The following is a 23,952-nucleotide window of genomic DNA, read 5'->3' as shown; positions in this document are numbered from 1 at the left end:
CTGCCTAGGACCCTCATACCTACGGGACCGCCTCTCCTGGTATGCCCCGTGGAGGACCTTAAGGTCCACAAATGACAACACTTTGGAGGTCCCAAGTCTCAAGGTGGTTAGATTGGTCTCCGCTAGGGCCAGGGCCTTTTCAGTACTGGCCCTGACTTGGTGGAACACTCTGTCACAAGAGACTAGGACCCTTCGGGACTTGACATCTTTCCGCAGGGCCTGCAAGACAGAGCTGTTCCGCCTGGCCTTTGGTTTGGACTCAGTCTGACCCTTATGTTTCCTTCCCCTTATGGTTTTGATCTATGGGCTACTATTAAAATGAGGCTGCATTTTAAATTGTATTCTTAACCTGTATTTTAAATTGGTTCTCTCCCCCCCCCCTTATGTTTTTATTGTAATTTTACTGGTGTTAGCTGCCCTGAGCCTGGCTCTGGCAGGGGAGGGTGGGGTATAAATAAATTATTATTATCATTATCATTATTATCACTACCCTAAGGAGTCTCAAAGCAGCTCTCAATCTCCTTTCCCTTCCTCCCCCACAACAAACACTCTGTGAGGCTGAGAGACTTCAGAGAAGTGTGACTAGCCCAAGGTCACCCAGCAGCTGCATGTGGAGGAGCGGGGAATCGAACCCGGTTCACCAGATTACGAGTCCACTGCTCTTAACCACTACACCACACTATATACTTATCCAACCAGACAGGTGAGGAAGAGGCACAGGACAAGGGCACATGGGACATGATCAGGACAAGGGCACATTCTAACCAGGCAAAAGCACCCAAGGAAGTTGCAAAGTAGGGCCAGTGTGGGGTGTGGCCTGGGCAAGAGCAGGGCCTGGGAGGAGTTCCTCCACTCCTGGTCCTACATGACATGCACTGGTCTACCCATGAATCTTTGGCTTCCTCAGATTCAGATTATTTTATTCATTTCACTGGAGGCTGATCTTAAATACATTTTACTCTGATTTTTGTATTTGCATTTGGAGAGTGACGAGAGGGCTGTTTTGACCCTGAAAGGCGCTTTAAAACTTCTAAATAAATAAGGACAGTTTTGTATCTCCTCCCTCCCCCTTCTGCTTTTCCATTGTTATCTTTTCTGCTTGTCTTTATTTTTTTGTCGCTCAGGACAATTTGATTCACTCTGGAAAAATAACAGCCCTTGTTGTAGCACCAACTTCAACCCAAGAATCACTACAGCCCTAATGCAACTAAATCTAATTTGGATTAATAGAATTAGACATGCCTTTTAAATGCTTTAAATCTCCCTGACAGAGAGAGGGGGGGAAATGCTATCAAACTGACAGCAATGAATGCCAAAGCGTTTTAAATATTTCCTGCGTAGATTTCTTCTTCTTATTATTATTTTAATAGATTTCCGAATGTTCCAAAAAGTATTTGATACTCTTCAACAAGGGGCTCAGGTATGTGGACTATGCGACATTGAGCGGTGCCCACTAACCAGCTGCAAAAGGAATGCTTCTTTTATTTTCAAGGGAAATGGCTGAGGCTGTTGCCACGCTTAATGAGCAGAGTGTTGTCCTTTGCAAAGCTGGAGAGAAGAATGCAAAGCAATCTTATCTCCACACTGACCAGCTAGGAAGAATTTGGAGAGGGAGCCATGCTTGCCCCTCTGGGGCAGCTTGTCTTGGCTGATGAGGCGTCTCCAGCTCAAACAACAACATTGGACATTTTAGGGGTTCGCCTGTGATGCTGCCCAGGGAAACCAGCAAGGACCGAGACCTGGAAGAAAATGTATTTTTCATCTGGGCAGTGATACAGGGAGGGGCATTCCACCATACCAACCCTGTTTTTTTTCTCTAGAAGCAAGGGGCAGACTCTGCAAATGGGGGAAACCTCCCCATACCCTGCATTCTCATCACCCGCCTTGTTAGATAAATGGATGTCCACGTGGTGGGCATCTCTCCATTACAGAGCTGTCAGAAAATGGCAAGTACAGTGGTACCTTGGTTCTCAAATGCCTTGGTACTCAAACAACTTGGAACCCAAACACTGCAAACCCAGAAGTAAGTGTTCCAGTTTGCGAACTTTTTTTGGAATCCAAACATGCTCCGTTTTCAGTGTTACACTTCCAATTTGAGTGCCACGCTTCCGTTTGGAGCAGCCTTTCTCAACCTGTGGGTCCTCAGATGTTGTTGAACTACAACTCCCATCACCCCTAGCTTGCAAGGCCAGAGCTGAGGGATGATGGGAGTTGTAGTCCAACAACATCTGGGGACCCACAGGTTGAGAACCACTGGTTGGAGTGTTATGCTGAGGTCTGTCTGTTTTTGCTATTTATTTTGCGTTTTTGTGGCTCTTTTTGTTGTGGTTGTGTGTGTGTGTGTGTGTGTGTGGAACCCAGTTCAGCTACTGATTGATTGATTGTGTGACTGCAGTACATTGTTTACTGCTTTCATCTTATGGATCAATGGTCTCATTAGATAGTAAAAATCACGTTAAATTGCTACTTTAGGGGTTTTAAAAAGTCTGGAACGGATGAATCCATTTTGCATTTCTTTCTATGGGAAAGCATGCCTTGGCTTTGGAACGCTTTGGTTTTGGAACGGACTTCCGGAACGGATTAAGTTTGAGAACCAAGGTACCACTGTACAGATGACTGTTGTAGCTTAGGTTATGTGCCGGTTGAGCATCTGGTGAAAACCCAAAGCCAGCCACATAATGGTTATACTCAGGCTTGCTTGTCGTGTCAAGAACGGGCTTGCAGAGGAGACTTTGATGCACCAGCAGTGCATGTGTGGGCCTGGGGTTGCCCAGTGCACAAGCCCTCCAGGATGGAACCATGCTGCCATTCGCTGCATGCGGGTAGGAAACTTGGCAAATGAAGGAAGTGATTATTCCGCAGCTGATTAGGGGTTCTTTCCCCACAAGTCTAATTTATTTTTAATGATGGGGGAAATCCTTCACCGAAGAGCTTTCTTTTTCCCTGTTTCAGAGCGAGAGGTGGAAAGCTTTTGCCTGATAGCATTCCCCCCCCCTTCCTTCCGAGCACCTATCCAGTTGCACAATCTGGCTATTAGCTTTGCCGCTTTATGGTGAGTGAAAGAGATTGCAAAGCAGCAACGCTAGATGAAGAGATACATTCTATGTAACACCTGCAACCCCAAATGTGGCTTGCTAGTTCAAATCTATGTGTGAAACTGAGTGTGCACATCTGCACACAGAGAGATTGCCTCTTTGGTCTTTTTTAGCCCACAGTTTTCCCATGTCTGTTGTTTCTCTTTCTGGGAATATCACACTGCTTATCTCCAGGTTCTACTGATGTATCACCCCAGTGCACCTTTCTACGTAGGCCTCCCTTTTTCAGCACCACGTATTTTCTATTCCTCTTTCCCTCCTGTTCTTGCCTCCTACACTTCTTCTGTACTTCAATTCCTGCTTTCAGTTGCTCTGGCTGTTGGCTCCCTTTCCCAGAATTCAGCCTCCTTTTCTTCCCTTACTTCCATATGCCTCCCATCCAAACTTATGTTTCACTACCCTCATATAAGCAGCACTGCCTAGCAAATGTTCTGTTGCTGCTGTTTCTGTGATGAGGACTTAGAATGGGTTTGCAAATATAAGGACAAGAGCTCACCCACCTTCCATGTGAGGTAGATCTGGCTGAGAAGTACTGCCTACTTAAGTTACCAGCAACTGCCCCCACCCATATTATTCAAACACCTGTAATCTGGGCGTATGAGGACTGAGACCTGCAATATTTACTTGTGGAGAAGAGACAGGCTTTAGCAAGCTCCTTTTAACTCCCCTAAGGTAGCTTCAGGATGAGCAGCCCAGTGAAATGGGTAAGATCAATCCTGTGATCTAGCAACATTAGTCAGCTTTAGACTTGTAATTCCAGATTTTATTAAATGAGTGAAGATGAGTGAGCAGGAGTGAGAAGCGTGGAAGAAGGAGGAAAAACAGTGAGTAATTTCTAGCTAACGTAGACTATTATCATCTCTAAGTTAGTTTCAGCAACTAACATAAAACACAGCATTCTTGGCACATGCAAGGCCTGTTTTGAGGTTGAAGCGAACAAGCAGAATTATCCAGGACAAAACCATGTTGTGGACCAAGAGGGGTGATGGTTGATGGGGGCAAATCAAGTCAAAAGGTGGTAAGCAGAACCACTGTTGGCCCCACATATTTTCTGCAGGACTCCAGTCTTCCAATTTACAGGGCAGCTGGACATGCTCCAAGCAGAAAGGCTAGGGAGACCACAACAACCAGACATATTTTCCATTTGGCACAAACTTCAGTAAGAGCTACAAATCAAACCATTGCCAGCCCCTCTTCAGCCTCCCTTGCAAAAAAATGAAAAATAATGCCCTGTCCTGTGCCACTCCACTAAATGAGGGAAGTCTCATTGGTTTTACTTCTTCTCCTTCTTGAACCCTCACTCCCTAATTGTCTCAACCCAGGCATTCCGACCAGAGAGTCCCATACACACTTGAGGGACACCATGAACGCTCCTTCCTCCATGCATCCTGGAGAAAATACCAAATTGCAATGAAGTTGTCATGGTCCAGTTCTTCATGTGAAGCTTGTAGTGATAAAGCGGTAGTGATAAAGCGGGATATCAAATCCAAACTCTTCTTCTTCTTAGATGGTTAGTTAGCTTCTCTACAGTCTTTGCAACCATGCAAGTATCTCCAAGTCAGCCGCTCGCCATCTTGATGTGCCCAGAGGCACTTGTTTCAGTTTAAATATGTACGTTAGCAGCTGTTCTTGCCAACAGATTATGGGTGGCGTCAGGGCCGGATTTAGGTTTGATGAGGCCCTAAGCTACTGAAGGTAATGGGGCCCTTTATATGTCCAGCAGTCCTTTGTCAACAACAAATTGTTGCTGGTTTTTGTGTTTAATATATACTATATGGAAATTAATGGACCTAATAGGTATCTAAAGCATTTGCACATGTTGTCATGCAGCCAGTCCAGGCAGAATGTAGGCACCCTATATATAGAAATGAGCAAACAAGTGATATTTTAGGGAGCAGGCTAGCAGGCAAGACCCATTACCTACATCATAGGAGCCTACACAACACAAAACAAAACACTTGCTGTATGTAGGTTTTATTTTATTTGTTTTTTATCTTACATTTTGGAAATATACATCCAGGTTGTTGTTTTTTCTTTAATTTTTTTTGGGGGGGGCCCAAGTGAGTGGGACCCTAAGCTATAGCTTGTTTAGGGGTGTCCAATCCACATAACTGCATACTGGGCTCAGCAAATCCTATTGGCACCCTATTGGACCTCACAGCCAGAGTTCCACCCCCCCTGAAAACCTGACTCAATTTGCATGCAGATATTATGCAAATGTATGGCATGGCCCTTGCCCCTGAGCCTAGAAATGTCCCTGTGGCATAGGATATGTGAGGTGCATATAGACTAGACAGGTAGAATAGACACATTAGCACGGGCTATTTACTGGAACTTGAGAAAGAGAATTGGGAAGGATTTCTATCACATAGGATTAACTAAACACCCTATTGTGCATTCAGACAAAGTACAGTATCTCTGTGTTTTGGTTTGCTTTCTTTTGCTATGCTTCGACAGAGGGAAGAATCTTTGGGCAGAGCTGGGCATTTCAACAGGGACAGAAGGGATAGGACTCAGCTTTCTGAAATCTTGCTTGCCTTCTGCACAGCAAGCCAGCCATGAAACTGCAGCAGTCTATCTAGTGGCTAGGGAGGCTTGCCAGTGACAAGTAGCTGTGTTTCGACTGCCTTTCCAACATGATGTCTTGGAAGCTATAGGCATATCTGCAGGGTAGGGTTTCTGAGAGGGAAGAGAAAGAGTTAAATGAATTTGTGTTAATAGTGCAGACATGCTTTTTCCCCTCTGCCAGCATTCAAAGGGCTGGTCCTGACATGATGCCATTTTTCTCCACGGTAACGCTTTGAAATGATTCCCGTGGAGACATTCAGATGGAAAACATGAGTAACCATTCATGTAGATTTCTTAGGATAAGAGCTAGAAGCAAGATACCAGGTTCACGGTGGCTGCTGCGCACAGGATTTCTAGTCCTGCTCTGGGAGATATTATTGCTGAGATATTGCTGCTGCTAAATACCATGGACCTGTGTCGCTTCATTCTGTCTGCTTGTAAATGCAAAATGTCACTGCATTGCAAGTTCCCCTTTCCATCACTCTCACTGATTGGTTGCTGCTTATAGGGGCATGGAACCCTAGGCACAATGATGCCATGACAAACATTTTGCTGTTGTAAACGTCACTGGGTGAATACGTGGCATTGTTGGAAAGCCACTCATCAATGACCGCTTGGAAGAGCGCATAGGGGAGCAATGCAGTGGACGCCTTCAACTGCCCCAGCTGCAACAAAACATGTCTCCCCCTTATCAGTGTCTACAGCCACAGCAGATGCTGCAACCTTCCAACAGTTTGACTTCACTCCCAAAGGCCCATACCTCCATTGTCTCCCGAGACAGAAGAGCACTAACTTTGGGGGCAGCACATGGCTTGCACAATGTTGCAAACAGATGCTTTGCATTGTCTATTCTCTGGATTGTTGTTGTTTTTTACAGTTTCTACAACTGGGACAGGAATATCTGCTGCTTGAATTCAAGTCCAAATTACCAAGTGATTGCAGAAAATGTGTGCGGCCTCCTCTTCAAGAACAAGTCTGACAGGAAGGTCATCAATGTTGACCCCAAGGTAGCATTGTTACTTTTGTCATTTCCCTGAGACAACAGGCCTGTCTGTGTCAAACATCCATGCTTTTATTTTTACTACTCATTTCATGGATCAAGGGGCAATGCATGGGTCTGGTACTTGTCCTGTTGTGAAGGGATGTTCCATCATGACCGACATTTCTTATATTAGTTGGATATATGATGTTCTTCAAATGGGACATCTTGTAAATGCAGCCAAGGTAGAAACAATCATGTAAGCCATCACATGAACATATGAATCTTAAGTACTGCTGAAACAAGGTCCATGTACTTTGGTTCTATCTGAAAGCAACAGATCTCATTGTGGGTAGGTCTTCCTGTAAAGCTGTAGGCCTCAAAAGATGGAAATGTCATCTTTTAATTCTTTTTGAATGAGACTTTTTTCCCATGGATGACAGCAGTGGGCCTCAGTTTCATTAAGCATAAGGCATATCTAGAGAAACATCTTAAACTCCCCAGATTCCCTTGGGCACTTCCTTATGTAATAGTGCAGTAATAATAGTTCAGTAATCCTGTGCAGAAACTGGGTGCACCTGCAGTCTTAGAGGCAACAACCAACCTACACAAAGCCAGCAGCAGTTCTCCTTTGCTTATTGCAGTCTCTGGGAGCTTGTGACCAGGAGCTTGTGACCAGGACTTGTAAACAGGGGTGTTTGAAAGAAGGAGGAGAATTGGAGGGATTGGAAGAGACTGAAGAGGGTGGGATTGTGTCTTTTGGAATAAGGTTGCTTGCTTGTCTGAGCTGTTTGGAGACTTGACTGTGAGTTTGTTTGTGGTTGTGGTCATGTAACAGCACATGGTCTGAAGGAGAGGGGCTGCTGCTGAAAGGAAGGAAGGCAGACTGAATGAGAAAGCGAGTTGAGCCAGCAGCAGGTCTACTTAGCTTCTTGCAGTCTCTGGGAGCCCAGGGCCACCTGGTATTCCCAGGTAGTGCTGGGAACAACTCCTGCTTGAAACTGTGAAGTACTACAGCCTGTCAGTGTAGACAATATTCCTATTTTATGGGTAGGTCCAAGGCCAAGGCCAAGCTCCCCCAGCAAGCACTGGGAAACTGGTCTCCTATGTTGTGCCCTTAGCACCAAAAAGTGTTGCTAAGAGGACTTAGAATCATAAAATTTTAGGACAGTAAGGGACCCTGAGGTTAATTTAGTCCAATCCCCTGCAATGCAAACTTGGCCCTCCAGCTGTTTTTGGGACTACAATTCCGATCATCCCTGACCACTGGTCCTGTTAGCTAGGGATGAAGGGAGTTGTAGTCCAAAAACAGCTGGAGGGCCAAGTTTGCATTGCACTGCCCTATGGGGATCGAGCCTGCAACCTTGGCATTATCGGCACCACACTCTAGCCAACTGAGCTATCCAGAGTGATTACGCCTCTTAAAACAAGCTACATACAAACCCACACTGGTTGTGCCCTCCTTACCCCATTGCAATGGCTCTATCTGAAGGCATTTCTCTCTCTCAAACAACCACATTTGACAAGCTGATTTTTCACTGTCTTCCACTTACTCCAGGGTATGACACCAAAACAGTTAAATGCTACATTAATTTCTTTTTACAAATTGGTTTAAATATTTTCAAAGAGTGTGGATGGAATGTGCGGGGGGGGGGGACTTAGAAAATCAATTCCATATACTCCTTTTCCAAATAAATAGTATTGGTGTGCCCAATTTCACTGCTTAAGGCAAAACAAAAAGGTGCCATCCCACTTTGCCAGCACATCGAAGCCTCCCTTACCTGGGTTGCAAAGCAGCAGCAGGTTCTGGTGAAATCTCGCAAAGCACATAAGATCTTACATGAGTCCTACATTGGACTGACTCAAGATTACATAGTGCACTCTGTGCACTGGATTTCAGGCAATCCCCCCACTCCAGTAAAACAGCAGAGAATAATGGACAAATGGCCATGATTCAAACAAAGGTAAGCATTTTGCATCCCTTCAATTCCATTTGAAGAGAGGTAGTAAAATGCTTACCTTTCTGATTGAAATAAATGGGACTTAAAATACTGGTATTTGCTTGAATCGTATCCCTTTTTCCATGGCTTCTTTGCTGTCTTGGTTAGAGAGTTCCGTTATGAACAATGGCCCTCTGTTGTGATCTGAGTGTGTCCATCTGCAGTGATCTGAGTGAGTCCATCTGTTCTTCATTGTCCCTTTAAAAATGTTGCATCTTAAGTCCTTGGACTATAGATTGAATATGGCAAACACACCCATGCTTTGGTTCCTCTCAAAACCAACGCAGAGTAAGCCGGGCAGTAATTTGTTTGGGTTTGCACAGAACAGCTCTCGGATGAGGGTTTCTTTGAAGTACTTCCCACGAAAGCTGGTTGCATATGAATAGCAACGGGACCAAATATCAAATTATACACATCTTAAAATGGGAGTGTGTTGGTTTGCAAGACATTTAAAAATGCATACCTAAAAAGAAGTGTATTTGGTTGCATTCAAAGTGGGTCACTGGTCTAACTTCCTGCAGCTGTGGAACATCTGTAACAAATAAGCAGATACCCTATTGCTGTGTGAAATATACACTTTTAAGAATTGAGGACCAAATCAAGCACAGAGGGGGTTTCGGCTCTTTAAAGCCGTACACATTGCATTTCTAGCTTCCTTGTGTGTCTCTACTGCACAGAGGCATAAATACCCATGAAAATGGTCAAAATTGGATACCTACGTTGGAGTGTGTAATGGGCCGGGTAGGCTGAATCCCACAAAATGGATTTGTGAGACAAAGAATCACCACCCACTCAGGACCTATGGGACAACATGGAGGACTGGTAGTTTTGGGAGGTGATGCCTTCCCCCCATAAAATCTAATGGAGACATTGAATGGAAAATAATATTTAGAAATGGTTGCTCCTCCAAATTAACCCTTCTCTACCAAGCCAGCTACTAGGGACGCAGGTGGCACTGTGGGTTAAACCACAGAGCCAAAGATGTGCCGATCAGAAGGTCGGCGGTTTGAATCCCCGCAACGGGGTGAGCTCCCGTTGCTCGGTCTCTGCTCCTGCCAACCTAGCAGTTCGAAAGCATGTAAAAGTGCAAGTAGATAAATAGGTACCGCTCCGGCAGGAAGGTAAACAGCTTTTCCGTGCGCTGCTTGGTTCACCAGAAGCGGCTTAGTCATGCTGGCCACATGACCCAGAAGCTGTACGCTGGCTCCCTCGGCCAATAAAGCGAGATGAGCACTGCAACCCCAGAGTCGTCCGCAACTGGACCTAATTGTCAAGGGTACCTTTACCAAGCCAGCTATGTGATGCTTACTAGAGAGGATAGAAGACAGCAGGTTGTAAACAAGGAGGCTGCAATACCCTCAAAGTGTGGACAATCGGCTCTCATTCCACTTGTAGCAGACAGCAGAATGAGTGTGTAGCACTTGGGGCCCCTTGACAGCTGCCTGCCCAACTTCCTAGCCATTATGCATCCAGGTAAAGGTAAAGGTACCGCTGACCGTTAGGTCCAGTTGCAGATGACTCTGGGGTTGTGCGCTCATCTCACTCTATAGGCCAAGGGAGCCAGCGTTTGTCCGCAGACAGCTTCCAGGTCATGTGGCCAGCATGACTAAGCTGCTTCTGGCAAACTAGAGCAGCACACGGAAACGCCATTTACCTTCCCACCGGAGCGGTACCTATTTATCTAGTTGCACTTTGACGTGCTTTCAAACTGCTAGGTTGGCAGGAGAAGGGACTGAACAACGGGAGCTCACCTCATCGCGGGGATTCGAACTGCCAACTTTCTGATCAACAAGCCCTAGGCTCTGTGGTTTAGACCACAGTGCCACCCGCGTCCCTTATGCATCCAGAAGCTATTGCAAATCAAACATTGCTCCTGGCTAGGCATTCCAGGCAAATTGTGCCTTTCACAAGATCAAGCTCTCAAGGTAGACTTTGGAACAGAGGGCCAAAGTTGGCATGTTACGTGATGCATGTCATTGTGAGCTGGCAGTAATCCAGTGGTGTGTAACCTTCCAGGATCTTATGCCGCACAGATCGCAATGGTGTGAACTGAAATCATGTTTGATTTGAGTTTCTTGTTTCTTTCTCGCCCTTGTTCCGTCCTCAGGCTTATCCAGGGGACAATACAACACGGACCCCAATCGAAACGGACCTCTACCTACAGGTGGTTATTTATGATCATGTCCTCAGAAGAAAGCTCTAAACATCATTTCTGACGAGGAATAAATACACTGGAAGAAGTCTTTAATATGTATACCAGAGATGGGGAGAGAGGGGGGGTAGTTTATTCCAAGGACTAAATAGTCAAGGGTGCCTTAGGCTGTTAAGGAACAGTTACCAAATAGCACTTTTCCTGAGGTTGCTTATTAAAGAGATTTTGCCTTTGTTCTCCTATCTGCATAAGAGTGCTTTAAATCATTTTAGAACCCTGAAATACAGCCCCCCTTTAGAAACTTGTGTTAACTCAGTGCACAGTTACTTCTAATTACTTTTTAAACCACAGAATGCCTTCCACATTAGGGCTTTGTAAATGCCATTAAAGGGGAAAGAATGACAGGATCCCACCTCTGGAAACGTGTGCAGGTTTGGGGGAATGCAACTTTTGGTGATGCATCAAATGTAGTGTGAATCAGAACAGGAGGAGGTGAAACTGAATTAACAAAATAAGACAGGGCAGGGTGGGGTGGGAAGAGAGCTCTTCACTTAATGATATTCACTAAATGAGTGCCCTGGAAACTCAACGCCAAACTTCAAGTGATTTTACATGTGTCACCTTGGAGTTGGGTGGATCCTTTAAAGCAGGGCTTGCACAGCCTGTGGCCCTTGAGACTTGGCTGCACTACAATGTCCATTGTCTCTGACTGGCTGGGATGCTGGAGTCTAGCCAAATACGGCCCACAGGTTGGCCACTGATGCTTTGGAAACTGTAAATTGGAGGGGCTGGGCAGCCAGCTTAGGTAACTCATTCCTTTCATGCTATGGTCTCTCTCCTCCCCACTCAACAAAAGACAATTGGAAGGGGAGCTCACAGATTGCACTTGGAAATGCTAACTGAGAATTAATTTAATCAGTGACAACTTACTATAGTTTGAACGCTGGGGGGAAATTTGGTACCTTGGCTCCCACACAGCAAATCATTTGACTATAGAGTTGTAAGGGACCCTGAGAATAATCTAGTCCAGGCATGTCCAACTCCCAAGAGACTGCGATCTACTCCCAGTATTAAAAAAAACTGGCACTGATCTACCCATTGTCATTGGAGGGAGGAGGTGGGTGGGGTGGGTGGGTGGGTGGATTACCCAAATTTGTTGAGCTTTTTTTAAGGAGGGAAGTGCCCAGAGCTTTTTGGGGGGAGGATTGCACAGAATTTTTTAGCTTCCCCCCGCCCATAATTTATTGTAACCAAAAAAGGATCCCGCGATCTACCAGGATCAGCCAGGGATCTACCGGTAGATCGCGATCTGCTGGTTGGACATCCCTGCTCTAGTCCAACCCCCCACAAAGCAATGCAGAAATATGACCCACTGTCCCATATAGGGATCAAACCTGTGACCCTGGCGTTATCAGCACCCTGCTCTAACCAAGTGAGCTAGAGCAGCTCTGTGTGGAAACGCCCCCGGTGTGGTCCTACCACCTGCATGGCAAGCTAGACTATTAAACGCAAGATTTCTCCCTGCCTTCCCTGCTTCCTTTCTCCTTGATATAGGGTCTCACGCCTCACCCAGAAGCCCAGGAAACTGGATCTTTGCATCTCGAAAGGAACAGTTCCCTTGTCAGTTTGCAAATCTCTAATTAAAAGTACCCACCTAGAAAAATGTGTCTCTTCCTGCAGGTGGGGGGCAGGTGATGCTAGGGGCCAAACGCTGGCAGGGAGGGCTGGGAGGATCCAGCTTGGGAATGAGCAAAGAGCCAAGGAAATCACAGAGCAGAAGAGCTCCAGGGGAAGGGCTACTGTCAATAAGCCCATAAAGAGGACACCCAAAGGGAGGGCTGGGATGTCTCCCAGTGAGTAGTTAAGTGCTGTGCTGCTTAAGAGGCGCTTGAATGGAAGCAGACTCATTAACAGGTGGGCACAGCTCCAGTAACATAGCAAGATCTAGGCCACGCGGGAGGAGCCCAAGACACGGTTCCTTCTCTTGCCAGGATCATCTCTGCTCCCAGGAAGGGCAAGGGAAGGAAGCAAATTGTGAGCAAGAGATGAGGGTGAAACCAGAGGGGCACGTGCTTCTGTGTCTCCCCCACCACTAAGGTAGCCTTGTGTTTGACTGCTTACCTGATGGCCACGGGCAATCAGGAATTCCATGCAGGTGAGTGAGGAGGCTGAAGGAAGAGGGACAGGGTGCCCCATTCTTCCTCCAGCAGTCCACTTGCTTTCCATGTGAGCCACAGAAGGAGGAAAGCCTTTTCCCTGTGGCCATTGTGGAAATCTGTCCCCTCTGCCAATCCCCTCTATAGAAGACTTGGGGTGTTTTTTATCAGCCTGACAAGAGGCTAGGAGCAGGATTCCACACACCTCTTTCCACAGCCAACATGGACATCCTGGCTACAGCCTCAGTGCAAGCTGTATTTGTGGATTTGTTTATAACGCAGTGCGAAGGAGACATCAGGAGGGGGTTGGTGCAGAACTGCTCAATGCCTGTGTGCTCACTGCAGTCACCATGCAAAGGCTGCTTAGAGGAGATGTTGTCATGTGGCAGGCCAAGTATGTGCAGCAGCTCTCTATGTGGATCACATAAATTATCCGTGCCCCCCCAAAAAAGATTGGCCATTTGCCACAACATGGGGAAAACAGTCGGTTGCATATAATGAACTGCTGTACGTGAACAGGGGTTGTGTTTGCATTGCACCTGGAGGAAGGGAGCTGCTCCATTCATGAGTGAGGAAGAGCTTTCAAGGTGTGAATAGTTGGTCTTTCTCAGAGAATGTGCGGGGAGTTTTGCTGACCTCTTCAAACTTCTCTTTGCCTGTTTTCCCGCCTTCCATTTAACCAAGTGCCCAAGAGGTTCTTGCCCATATGCAGAGTTTAAGGTTGCAGCCAGAGGGGAGAGCAAGGGAAACAGAGAGATCAGCTTCCCCTGATTCTGTTTGGTGGAATTTAATAGCATGGAGGTCACCAAATGAATGCTCAGACAACTGCTTTGGTGAGGCCCATTGATGGAAGACCGAAAGGAGAACTCATAGCAGAAGCCTAAAAGGAAAGATGATGAGGGTGAGTTTTCTTCATTTGCCTGGACTCATAGCTGTGAAGTATTACTAAATTAATTCTCTGCTAATCTTGGTTCAAGAAATCTTGGGATTCAAGAGATATTTTTAGATGATTAATTGAAGAATGATTTGATTCTGGACTTGGAGTCATGCTATATAGCTGGAGGGAGTGGCTTGATATATATTCACAATGAATACTTGAGACTTCCGGGTTGGCGCCATCGCCGAATGGCGGACTCCCTCCGAGCTCCGGAGGGAGCCTGCTCGGCAGGGGCTGGGTCCTACCGCATCGGCGACGCGGGGACCCTTAAAAACCACGGCCACGGAGGCCGTGGACATGGAGACTCGGCTGGCACTGCTAGCGCCCTCCCGACTCGTGAAGGAGCCTTTTTAAAGGCTACGGATCGGGTGCCGGGGAGAAGCGTGGTGCTTTGAGTCCTCTGCTATCCCTGCCGAGCGAAGCCGCATGCCATCCGGCGGAGAGCGCTGACTTCTTCCATTGAGAATTCGGATTTGTAACAACAACCCGTGAGTAATTTGGAAACCGGGTTTAAAAGGAGAAAAAAAGAATTTTTTTTTCGGATTTGATACGAGCGGGGGGGGGATCCAAAAAGGAAGTCAGTCCCCCTCCCTACTGTAAACCTTCCAAAACAAGGACTGGGAAACCAAGGTCCAAAAAGAATTGAATTGCTGATAAGAACTAAGAATTCCACGATGGGAAACTACAAGAACTGTGCTGGAGGAAGAATTGAGGGAGAAGGAAAACGTAACCCCCCCCCTGGGAACCGGGGTGATTGAGGAGAGAGCCTGGCGAAAAGCGAAGGAGATTTTGACAGCTGTCAAAGTAGCTGTCAAAGTCCGAAATTTAAAGAGGACTTGATTATGAGGACTTTGCTGGTTAATTTTGCTACAATTTGTTACAATTTGTCAAAACTTGGATATAAAATGGCGAAAATATGGATAACAATCGGACTTTTGGACTAGAGAAAACAAAGTTACAACAATCCCCCTAGAGGAGTTTCGGGACATTACAAAGAAGGTCGTAAGTGGAAAAATACCATTGGAATTCTACAGGACTGGTTATCTTCTGGGAAAGCTGCGAAACGGAAACAATATTGTGTCTACAGGGTGTTTAGCTAAACAATAGAATTTTCTATTGAAGAAAGGAAGGGACTGAACGTATGTTTTTGTTCCTGAATAACAATAATCCCTGCAGACCTACTAAACTTCTGAATTAGAACGTTTTGGCAGCGGAACAAGAGGAAACTGGACTACAACTTGGACAATGGGGGGAGCTTTATTAAAGATTGGAAATTAAATGGTTTAAAAATAACTTTAAAAATAATTATAAAAAGAAAAAAGCCAGCAAGGAATCGGGGGGAAAATGTGATTTATGGACTTTAAGAATTCCAGGCAGACAATATGGATTAGTGGTCAGGGGGAAATTAAACCGGGGACGGGGGGGGGAGAACTAGAATCCAAAGGCTTGTCAACTATTTTTTGAATTGGCTTTTTTTCATTTACTATACTTTTTATTTCTTGTTTCTTATTTCTTTATTGTGTGAGGTGTCTTTATCACTAAAAAAAAGGGGAAATTGTGGAATGGAAAGGGGGTGGGCCCTGGGGAGAGAACTTTTGTCTTTTATTAAGGGTACTGGTGAGGACTGAATAATTTTAAATTTAAATTTGAATAATGGTTTAAACAAATTAAGTTTTAATTAGAACTGAGAACTTGTGGAGCCAACAATATGATAGGGGAATATGGTAGGGGTGGGGGAAGGAGGGAGTCCCGGAAAGAGGGTGTTTGAAAAGAAGGCTTTGAATGTATTCTATTCTTTTTCTTTCTGTATCTCTGAAAATCTTAATAAATATTATTTAAAAAAAAAAAAATATATTCACAATGAATACTTGGAATATGACTATAAGTTCCTGCAAGGTTTAAGCAAGTTGGTAATAAGGAAATTCAATCTCCAGGCCAATGTGTGCACAAGGCTAGGCTCCATTGCTGGGTTTTTGTGAGCTTACTTGCTGGTGGGCAGGAATGAGCACCTTGACCTAGACACCGTTATAATCTCCAGCAATGCTCCCCAACTCACTCTGAGAAATTGAAATGGTGCCCAGCCCCTGTCAGCCAGCATTGTTCAGAGCATTTAGCCAGAAAACATAATGTAAAGGTGGCCACAAGCACCAGTGGCAGGTCCCATGGGGAAGCTGGAGCCTAGCCTTGACAACTGTCCAAAGATTCCAGGTGCTGGCTGAGTAGGGACAGTAACTCCATGAGCAGGATTGCTCCCTAAGTGGTGAAATACAGTATATTAAGCTTTCAGTATTTACCGTATTTTTCGCTCGATAACACGCACCTGACCATAACACGCACATAGTTTTTAGAGGAGGAAAACAAGAAAAAAAAATTCTGAATGAAACAGTGGATGTATCATTTTTGTGCTTCATGCTGCGGCCACAGACATGTGATTTGACGGTGAGTTTGGGGTAGCCCAATGCAAAGATCCTGAGGATCCATGTGGATCCATGCTTTGTAACCACGTTTTTGCACCATTGCAGCCCCAGGCAACAGTGGGTGCGTGATTTTTTTGGTGCAGGCTGTAGCCATGGACATGCTATGTGATCTGATGGTGAATTTGGGGTGACCCAATGCAAAGATCCTGAGGATCCATGTGGATCTGTGCTTTGTAACCACGTTTTTGCACCATTGCAGCCCCAGGCAACAGTGGGTGCGTGATTTTTTTGGTGCAGGCTGTAGCCATGGACATGCTATGTGATCTGATGGTGAATTTGGGGTGACCCAATGCAAAGATCCTGAGGATCCATGTGGATCCATGCTTTGTAACCACGTTTTTGTACCATTGCAGCCCCAGGCAACAGTGGGTGCGTGATTTTTTTGGTGCAGGCTGTAGCCATGGACATGCTATGTGATCTGATGGTGAATTTGGGGTGACCCAATGCAAAGATCCTGAGGATCCATGTGGATCCGTGCTTTGTAACCATGTTTTTGCACCATTGCAGCCCTGTTTTTGCATCAGATCATTGCTATGTGATCTGATGGTGAATTTGGGGTGACTCAATGCAAAGATCCTGAGGATCCATGTGGATCCGTGATTGGAACCACGTTTTAAGTAGGGAGGGAAGGAAAAACATAGAAGCGACAAGGAGAGGGGTGTGCAGAGAAGCAGCTGGCTAAGAATGCAGGAGAGGGGTTTTACCGGAGGGAGGAAAGGAAGGCAAAAGTCCCCCCCCCCACAAGCCAGCCAGCTCTCTCTCTCTCCCCGCCCCCCCAACCTGCATGTTGCCTTCGAGTCCCAGACGCACGGAGAGGAATTAGAAGGACGTTCTGCTTGCCTGGAGGGGAGGGGTTTTCTCTGCTCTTTGTTCCGTTTGAGCAAACACAGTAAGGAAACAGAAGCGGGTGGGCAGTAAGACCCTGAGGCAGAATGCAGGAAAGCAGCAACTTCCTCCTTTCCTCCCTTCTCCGGACGATTTGATATTTGCCTGATTTATGCCTTCACTCGCGCTTGTCAGCTCCAGGGACCACACATTCGCTCAATAACACGCACAGACATTTTCCCTTACTTTTTAGGAGAAAAAATCTGCGTGTAATAGAGGGAAAAATACGGTAAGATGGTTATCTGCTGAACATTCAGTTCAGCGGTTAAACTAGAGGTTCTCCAAACCATGGATGGTTATTTGAAACCATCACTTGAAGAATGCCCAACCTTGGTTTGAAGGCACTTCTAGTTAGCATTAACCATAGTTTACCCAGTCCAGATGTCCTGGATAAACCACAATGCAAGATGCCTTTGACATATTATCACTCCTCCGAACCATAGTTTAAACAATTGCTGACATGGAATCTGAAGAGATTCAGAGTATGCTGCAATTAATTAGGGCATATGAAAATACACTGTGATCAGTTTGCACGGATTAATTAGATTTTAATATTCTTGTTTAATGTATGTTATTCATTTGGACTGCTGTGGTGTTTAAAATAAAATAATTAGATTGGTTAAAACAGATCTTATTCTTTACAAGTTTAATATGGTTGGATTGATATATTATCAGTTTGTCTAGAAATAGTAAATTAATTGCATTTGGAGAATTAATGTGCATTTAAATGGTAAAGTCAGCTGTTGTCTGTTGTCATAAACTGTTCAACCTTTATAATAAGAAATGCTTATGTGGGCATTGTATATATATTTTTCTTCTCTTAGAAAGCAGCTTAATAAAATCACTTCCATTCCTACTTTATACTTAAAAACAACAACTTAAAAGTGTATTCCAAAATTCCCTGTTATCTATATCTATAAAACTAATTAACAATACTAATTGTAAAATGTAAACAAGGCTATTGGTATTGGCTCAACTCATACAATCAAGTTTCTGAATACTAAGTTCCCCGATACTAAGTGGCTTCATATATTCATATATTATGAAAACTAGCACACAAAAGAGAGACAAACTGTAATGTGAGAGAGCTGTTCACACACATTCTTCTTTTTTTAAACCATGCGGTCCTGAGGACCCCAAACCAACTGTGGTTTCCAATAGTATATATATCGCTACAGGAAACGTTGTGGGTACACTCTACTATTCTTGTAACACAAACTCCCTGCAAAATCATAGAAACTGGAGGAACAGGAAGTCATCAGGTCCACTCCCCTGACGTATATCAGAATGCCCCATGCATTCCAAATTCCAGGTAAGGATGCTTCAGGAAGAGAGTGCAGCAACAATGGAAGTGTACCACACTGCTCAGGGGCATCATCTAAGTGCGTAGTTGCTTACTGGCTAGCAGTGCCCAGGAGGCTGGCATCGGGGGAGCTGCTAGTCAGTAGGAAAACATTCATCTGCACAGTGCTAACTTCGAAAACTTCTGCTTCCCCCTCTGCCTCCTAGCGCATAAGGGTGGGGGTTCTCATTCATCTACCTGCCGTGAGAATAGCTTCATTGGTTGTGGCAACTCATGCATCAGCCCAAATGCTTACAGCCTCTCCACAGCAGTGTCAGAGCAAGGCTTTAAAAACTAATGCCTGCCACATGTTTAGTCGTTTAGTCGTGTCCGACTCTTCGTGACCCCATGGACCAAGAGCACGCCAGGCACTCCTGTCTTCCACTGCCTCCCGCAGTTTGGTCAAACTCATGCTGGTAGCTTTGAGAACACTGTCTAACCATCTCGTCCTCTGTCGTCCCCTTCTTGTGCCCTCAATCTTTCCCAGCATCAGGGTCTTTTCCAGGGAGTCTTCTCTTCTCATGAGGTGGCCAGAGTATTGGAGCCTCAGCTTCAGGATCTGTCCTTCCAGTAAGCACTCAGGGCTGATTTCCTTCAGAATGGATAGGTCTGATCTTCTTGCAGTCCATGGGACTCTCAAGAGTCTCCTCCAGCACCATAATTCAAAAGCATCAATTCCTTGGCGATCAGCCTTCTTTATGGTCCAGCTCTCACTTCCATACATCACTACTGGGAAAACCATAGCTTTAACTATATGGACCTTTGTTGGCTCTGCTTTTTAAGATGCTGTCTAGGTTTATCATTGCTTTTCTCCTAAGAAGCAGGCGTCTTTTAATTTCGTGACAGCTGTCACCATCTGCAGTGACCTGCCACATGAGGACATCATTTTGGCAGGCTCAAATCAGATCTAACCAAAGAGTGGACAAGCTCAACAAAATCCTGACCTGCAGGGTTCTTCAGTCTTCAGCCCACATTAGTTCCTTGCCAGCAGACTGGCTAGTGTAGACTGTGGGCTGCCTGCTTTGATCCTTGCAGTAATTTCAAGAAAATTCTGGGGGGGATGTTCCATGCACTTGTGGTTGTGTGCTAGGAAACTGCCGTCTGGACACAACATATTTGAACCATGGACGGAAAATATTCCTCCAGGTAGCAATGGACATTTATATTATGCTTCTAGAAATGGATTCAACCTTGCAGCTTCCAGGGACTGAGTACTCCTTGCTGAGCAGGCCAAAGAACAATGCTGAAGTGCCTTTTTTGTTTCAGAGGATCACTCCTCTTTCCTACATGACTATTCTGAAAGGTAATGTTTCTGCTTGCAGTCATATAGAATCATAGAATTTTAGAGTTTGAAGGGACTTCGAGGGTCATCTAGTCCAATCCCCCTGCAGTGCAGGAATCTCAAATAGATCGTACATGGCAGATGGCCATCAAACCTCCACTTAAAAACCTCCAAGGAAGGAGAGTCCACCACATTGCAAGGGAGTCTGCTCCACTGTCAAACAGCTCTTGCTGCCAGAAAATTCTTCCTGATGTTTAGTTGGAATCCTGATGATTAGTTGGTTTGGGTCCTACCCTCTGGAGCAGGAGAAAGCAAGCTTGTTCCATCTTCCATGTGATAGCCCTTTAGCTATTTTAAGATGGTTATCCTATCTCCTCTTTCCCAGGCTAAACATACCCAGCTCCCTCAACTGTTCCTCATAAGACATGGTTTCCAGACCCCTTGATCATCTTGGTTGCCCTCCTCTGCACACGTTCCAGCTTGTCAATATCCTTCTTAAATTGTGGCATCCAAAACTGCGCACAATACTTCTGGTGTGGTCTGACCAAGGCAGAATAGAGTAATACTATTACTTCCCTTGATCTGGACACTGTACTTCTGTTGGATCAGCCTAGAATAGCATTAGCTTTTTTTTTCTTGCTTCTGCATCGCACTGTTGACTCATGTTAAGCTTGTGGTCTTCTAAGACACCTAGACCTTCTTCACATGTACTACTGGCAAGCCAGTTGTCCCCCATCTTACATTTGTGCAGCTGGTTATTCCCACCTAAGTGCAGAACCTTACATTTGTCCCTGTTGAAATGCATTTTGTTAGTTTGGGCCCAGTTCTCCAATCTGGTTAGGTCCTCTTGAACTCTTGAACCTCAGTTCTGCCTTTAGCTGCATTGACTACCCCTCTCAGTTTGGTGTCATCTGCAAATTTGATGAGCATCCCCTCAACACCTTCATCCAAGTCATTTATAAAGATGTTGAACAGGAACAGGCCTGGGACATAACCCTGTGGCACCCCACTTGTGACTTTTCCCCAGGATAACAAGCAACCATAAGTGAGCCCTCTGGGTTCAGTCTTTCAACCACCTACCTCATCCAGCCCATATTTTACCAGCCTCTTCGCTTGCAATAATATCTCTGACAGATGGAAATGTTTAGAATACCAATGGTCATCAAAACTCTTCAGATAGGACCTGTTTTTATTTGCAGTTTCTTTGCTAAAGCATATTCACTATTATCTGGAAAATAAAGGCATTGGTGCATTTCCATAGCTCTCTTTGTTGGACTTTTGCGCCAACACAGAGTGTGCGCAGCGACCGGGGCTTAGAAATAAAAGGCTGTCCACAATATCTTTGCTTAGTTTTATTTCAAAAACATAACAAACGCTGCAAGCCATCACTCCTCCTCACCAGCAGCATACAAAACATTTGATCAACTTAAATACAGTTTTCAAATATAATCAATTACCCTATCACATCCCTTCCTGCATTCGGTGCAGAAAGTAAACTCCCCTTTTAATTAATTATATAGTCAAGAGACCACAGGTGTGCAGCTAAGTAGGTCAAACTGCAAACATACACCTCTGAAACCAACTTGGTTCCTGAGTAGCACCATTGACCACCTTAAAATTAAAAAAAAGCCAACACTCTTATCTTCAGTGAAATCCTGAGTAGCTGAGAACTGGTTAGTGACAGGTTTTGGGGAGTGGGTGGAAGAGCACCACATTCTTCCATCCCTTTGAACCTATTGTCTCACTCCGGTGCTCTCACTCACCTAATTCCCCCTTAAAGTAATAAAAACCTGAGGTGGAAAGTAGGCAATATTCTCCAAACTGGAAAGACAAAAACAAAAAAACCCAACCCAAAGAAATCAAGAGATAAATAAAATTAAAACTTCCAAGGATGTGGAAATGGTTTCTTCAAGGTGTATTTGGTGTTTTCTTACTTCTACCCTATAAATCAAAGCTTTTGATCTTGGTTAAATTACAGCAAGATTAGAACACCATGTCTGTGCCTGTAGGGTTAGAGAAGAAGGATTTAAATTACAGTGCAAACTTACTAAAAACCATGTTCATAAAAGCACAGATGACTGAGAAGCAACATCTCTTGTGTGTATTGAAAAACTGAAGCACTTCCTACGAGAGGGTGGTTTGATGCCCAGTTTTGAATTGCAAAGTGAGAAATGCAATTACATTTGGACAGTTGTCTTATAGTATCTAGGGACGCGGGTGGTGCTGTGGGTTAAACCACAGAGCCTAGGACTTGCCAATCAGAAGGTTGGTGGTTCGAATCCCCGCGACAGGGTGAGCTCCCGTTGCTCGGTCCCTGCTCCTGCCAACCTAGCATTTCGAAAGCACGTCAAAGTGCAAGTAGATAAATAGGCACCACTCCGACGGGAAGGTAAACGGTGTTTCCGTGCACTGCTCTGGTTCACCAGAAGCGGCTTAGTCATGCTGGCCACATGACCCGGAAGCTGTACGCCGGCTCCATCGGCCAATAAAGTGACAGAGTCGTCCGCGACCGGACCTAATGGTCAGGGGTCCCTTTATCTTTACCTTATAGCATCTACCAAAGCAACCCTGCCCCCACAACCTGTCAAATGCCTTGGTAAATGCCTTAATCCATGGTTTGCTTGTTGTTGTTTAGTCCGACTCTTCGTGACCCCCTGGACCAGAGCATGCCAGGCACTCCTGTCTTCCACTGCCTCCCGCACTTTGGTCAAACTCATGCTGGTAACTTCGAGAACACTGTCCAACCATCTCGTCCTCTGTCATCCCCTTCTCCTTGTGCCCTCAATCTTTCCCAACATCAGGGTATTTTCCAGGGAGTCTTCTCTTCTCATGAGGTGGCCAAAGTACTGGAGTCTCAGCTTCACTATCTGTCCTTCCAGTGAGCACTCAGGATTGATTTCCTTCAGAATGCAGAGGTCTGATCTTCTTGCAGTCCATGGGACGCTCAAGAGTCTCCTCCAGCACCATAATTCAAAAGCATCAATTCTTTGGCGATCAGCCTTCTTTATGGTCCAGCTCTCACTTCCATACATCACTACTGGGAAAACCATAGCTTTAACTATACGGACCTTTGTTGGCAAGGTGATGCCTCTGCTTTTTAAGATGCTGTCTAGGTTTTTCATTGCTTTTCTCCCAAGAAGCAGGGATCTTTTAATTTTGTGGCTGCTATCACCATCTGCAGTGATCATCCATGGTTTGCTGGTGGCCCCTAAAACACATAGATGCCCACCTCTGGAGAAGAATCCCCATTCAGGTCAACAGAGCAGACAGTTCTGCGTGTACCTCTCTCCCCTTTCCATTCAAGTCAATGTGTCAGCCTGAAATGCTGGGCTCTGGGTCAGGGCACCCAGGATCTGACACATAAAACTACATAAACCTGCCATGTTGAATCAGATCAAGGACCTGCCCAATCTAGCATCCTATTCCTAACAGCATCCCATCAGATACCTCTGGGAGCTCACAAGCAGGGTGATGGAGAAAGTATATACAAATTTTAAAAATCTACATCTTTTGTATAGTCAAGATTACGTTGCAAATTAGAAATGAAGCGCTCAGAACACATCTATTAACCGCTGCAAGAACGACCATTGCCAGGACATGGAAATCATTACAATTATTGAGTGGGGTTCAGTGGGATAATGCAATTTGGCAAACAGCGTTATTGGAAAAAGTGACACAAAAATTAAAAGCAGCAAGGGGCCAAAAGAAACACAACAATTTTAATACAGTTTGGTGTGATTTTATGGATTACACAAATAATGAGGCATATGGCAGAACAGTTTACAGCACAGTTTGACATTCATGAATTATATATTTTTATTTTCTCTTTTCTCCCTTACTCCCTGTCAATTAAAATTGTTATTGAAACAAAATACTTAGAAACAATCTAAGCATACCCGTTATTATACATCATTTCATATCTGTAATAATTATGATATATATACTGTAACACAACTTTATTCAGAAACGTTCTTTAGTGTTGTTTAATTTTAATTCTCATATTTTATATAACTGTTGCATGCCTTCTGCCTGAATGAAATAAATAAAAATTAAAATGTAATGTAATAAAATGAATAAAT

The 23,952-nt window shown here is 44.9% G+C and overlaps 1 protein-coding gene and 1 long non-coding RNA gene across 3 annotated transcripts in view; both read left to right on the top strand.

The window, feature by feature from the left end:
- The window catches only part of CFAP299 (cilia and flagella associated protein 299), a 353,465-nt gene extending 342,431 nt beyond the window's left edge, over positions 1-11,034 (top strand). Inside the window, exons 5-6 of one of the 2 annotated variants that reach the window (XM_053404314.1) lie at positions 6,541-6,670; positions 10,750-11,034. In XM_053404314.1, the coding sequence (XP_053260289.1) occupies positions 6,541-6,670; positions 10,750-10,845 (226 nt within the window). In that variant the 3' untranslated portion in view covers positions 10,846-11,034. The remainder of the gene's footprint in view (positions 1-6,540; positions 6,671-10,749) is intronic. The other variant, XM_053404315.1, reaches the window with a different exon arrangement.
- Positions 11,035-15,742: 4,708 nt separating this feature from the next.
- Positions 15,743-18,110, top strand: LOC128421454 (uncharacterized). Its single transcript, XR_008332319.1, has 2 exons — positions 15,743-16,182; positions 17,484-18,110. It is a non-coding gene; the product is annotated as an uncharacterized LOC128421454 (long non-coding RNA).
- Positions 18,111-23,952: the final 5,842 nt, after the last annotated feature.

The sequence above is a fragment of the Podarcis raffonei genome, chromosome 9 (genome assembly GCF_027172205.1).
Source record: "Podarcis raffonei isolate rPodRaf1 chromosome 9, rPodRaf1.pri, whole genome shotgun sequence".
Taxonomy (NCBI): Eukaryota; Metazoa; Chordata; class Lepidosauria; order Squamata; family Lacertidae; genus Podarcis; species Podarcis raffonei.
The sequence above is the reverse complement of the archived record's forward strand: the minus strand, read 5'-3'. Positions and strand labels throughout refer to the sequence as shown.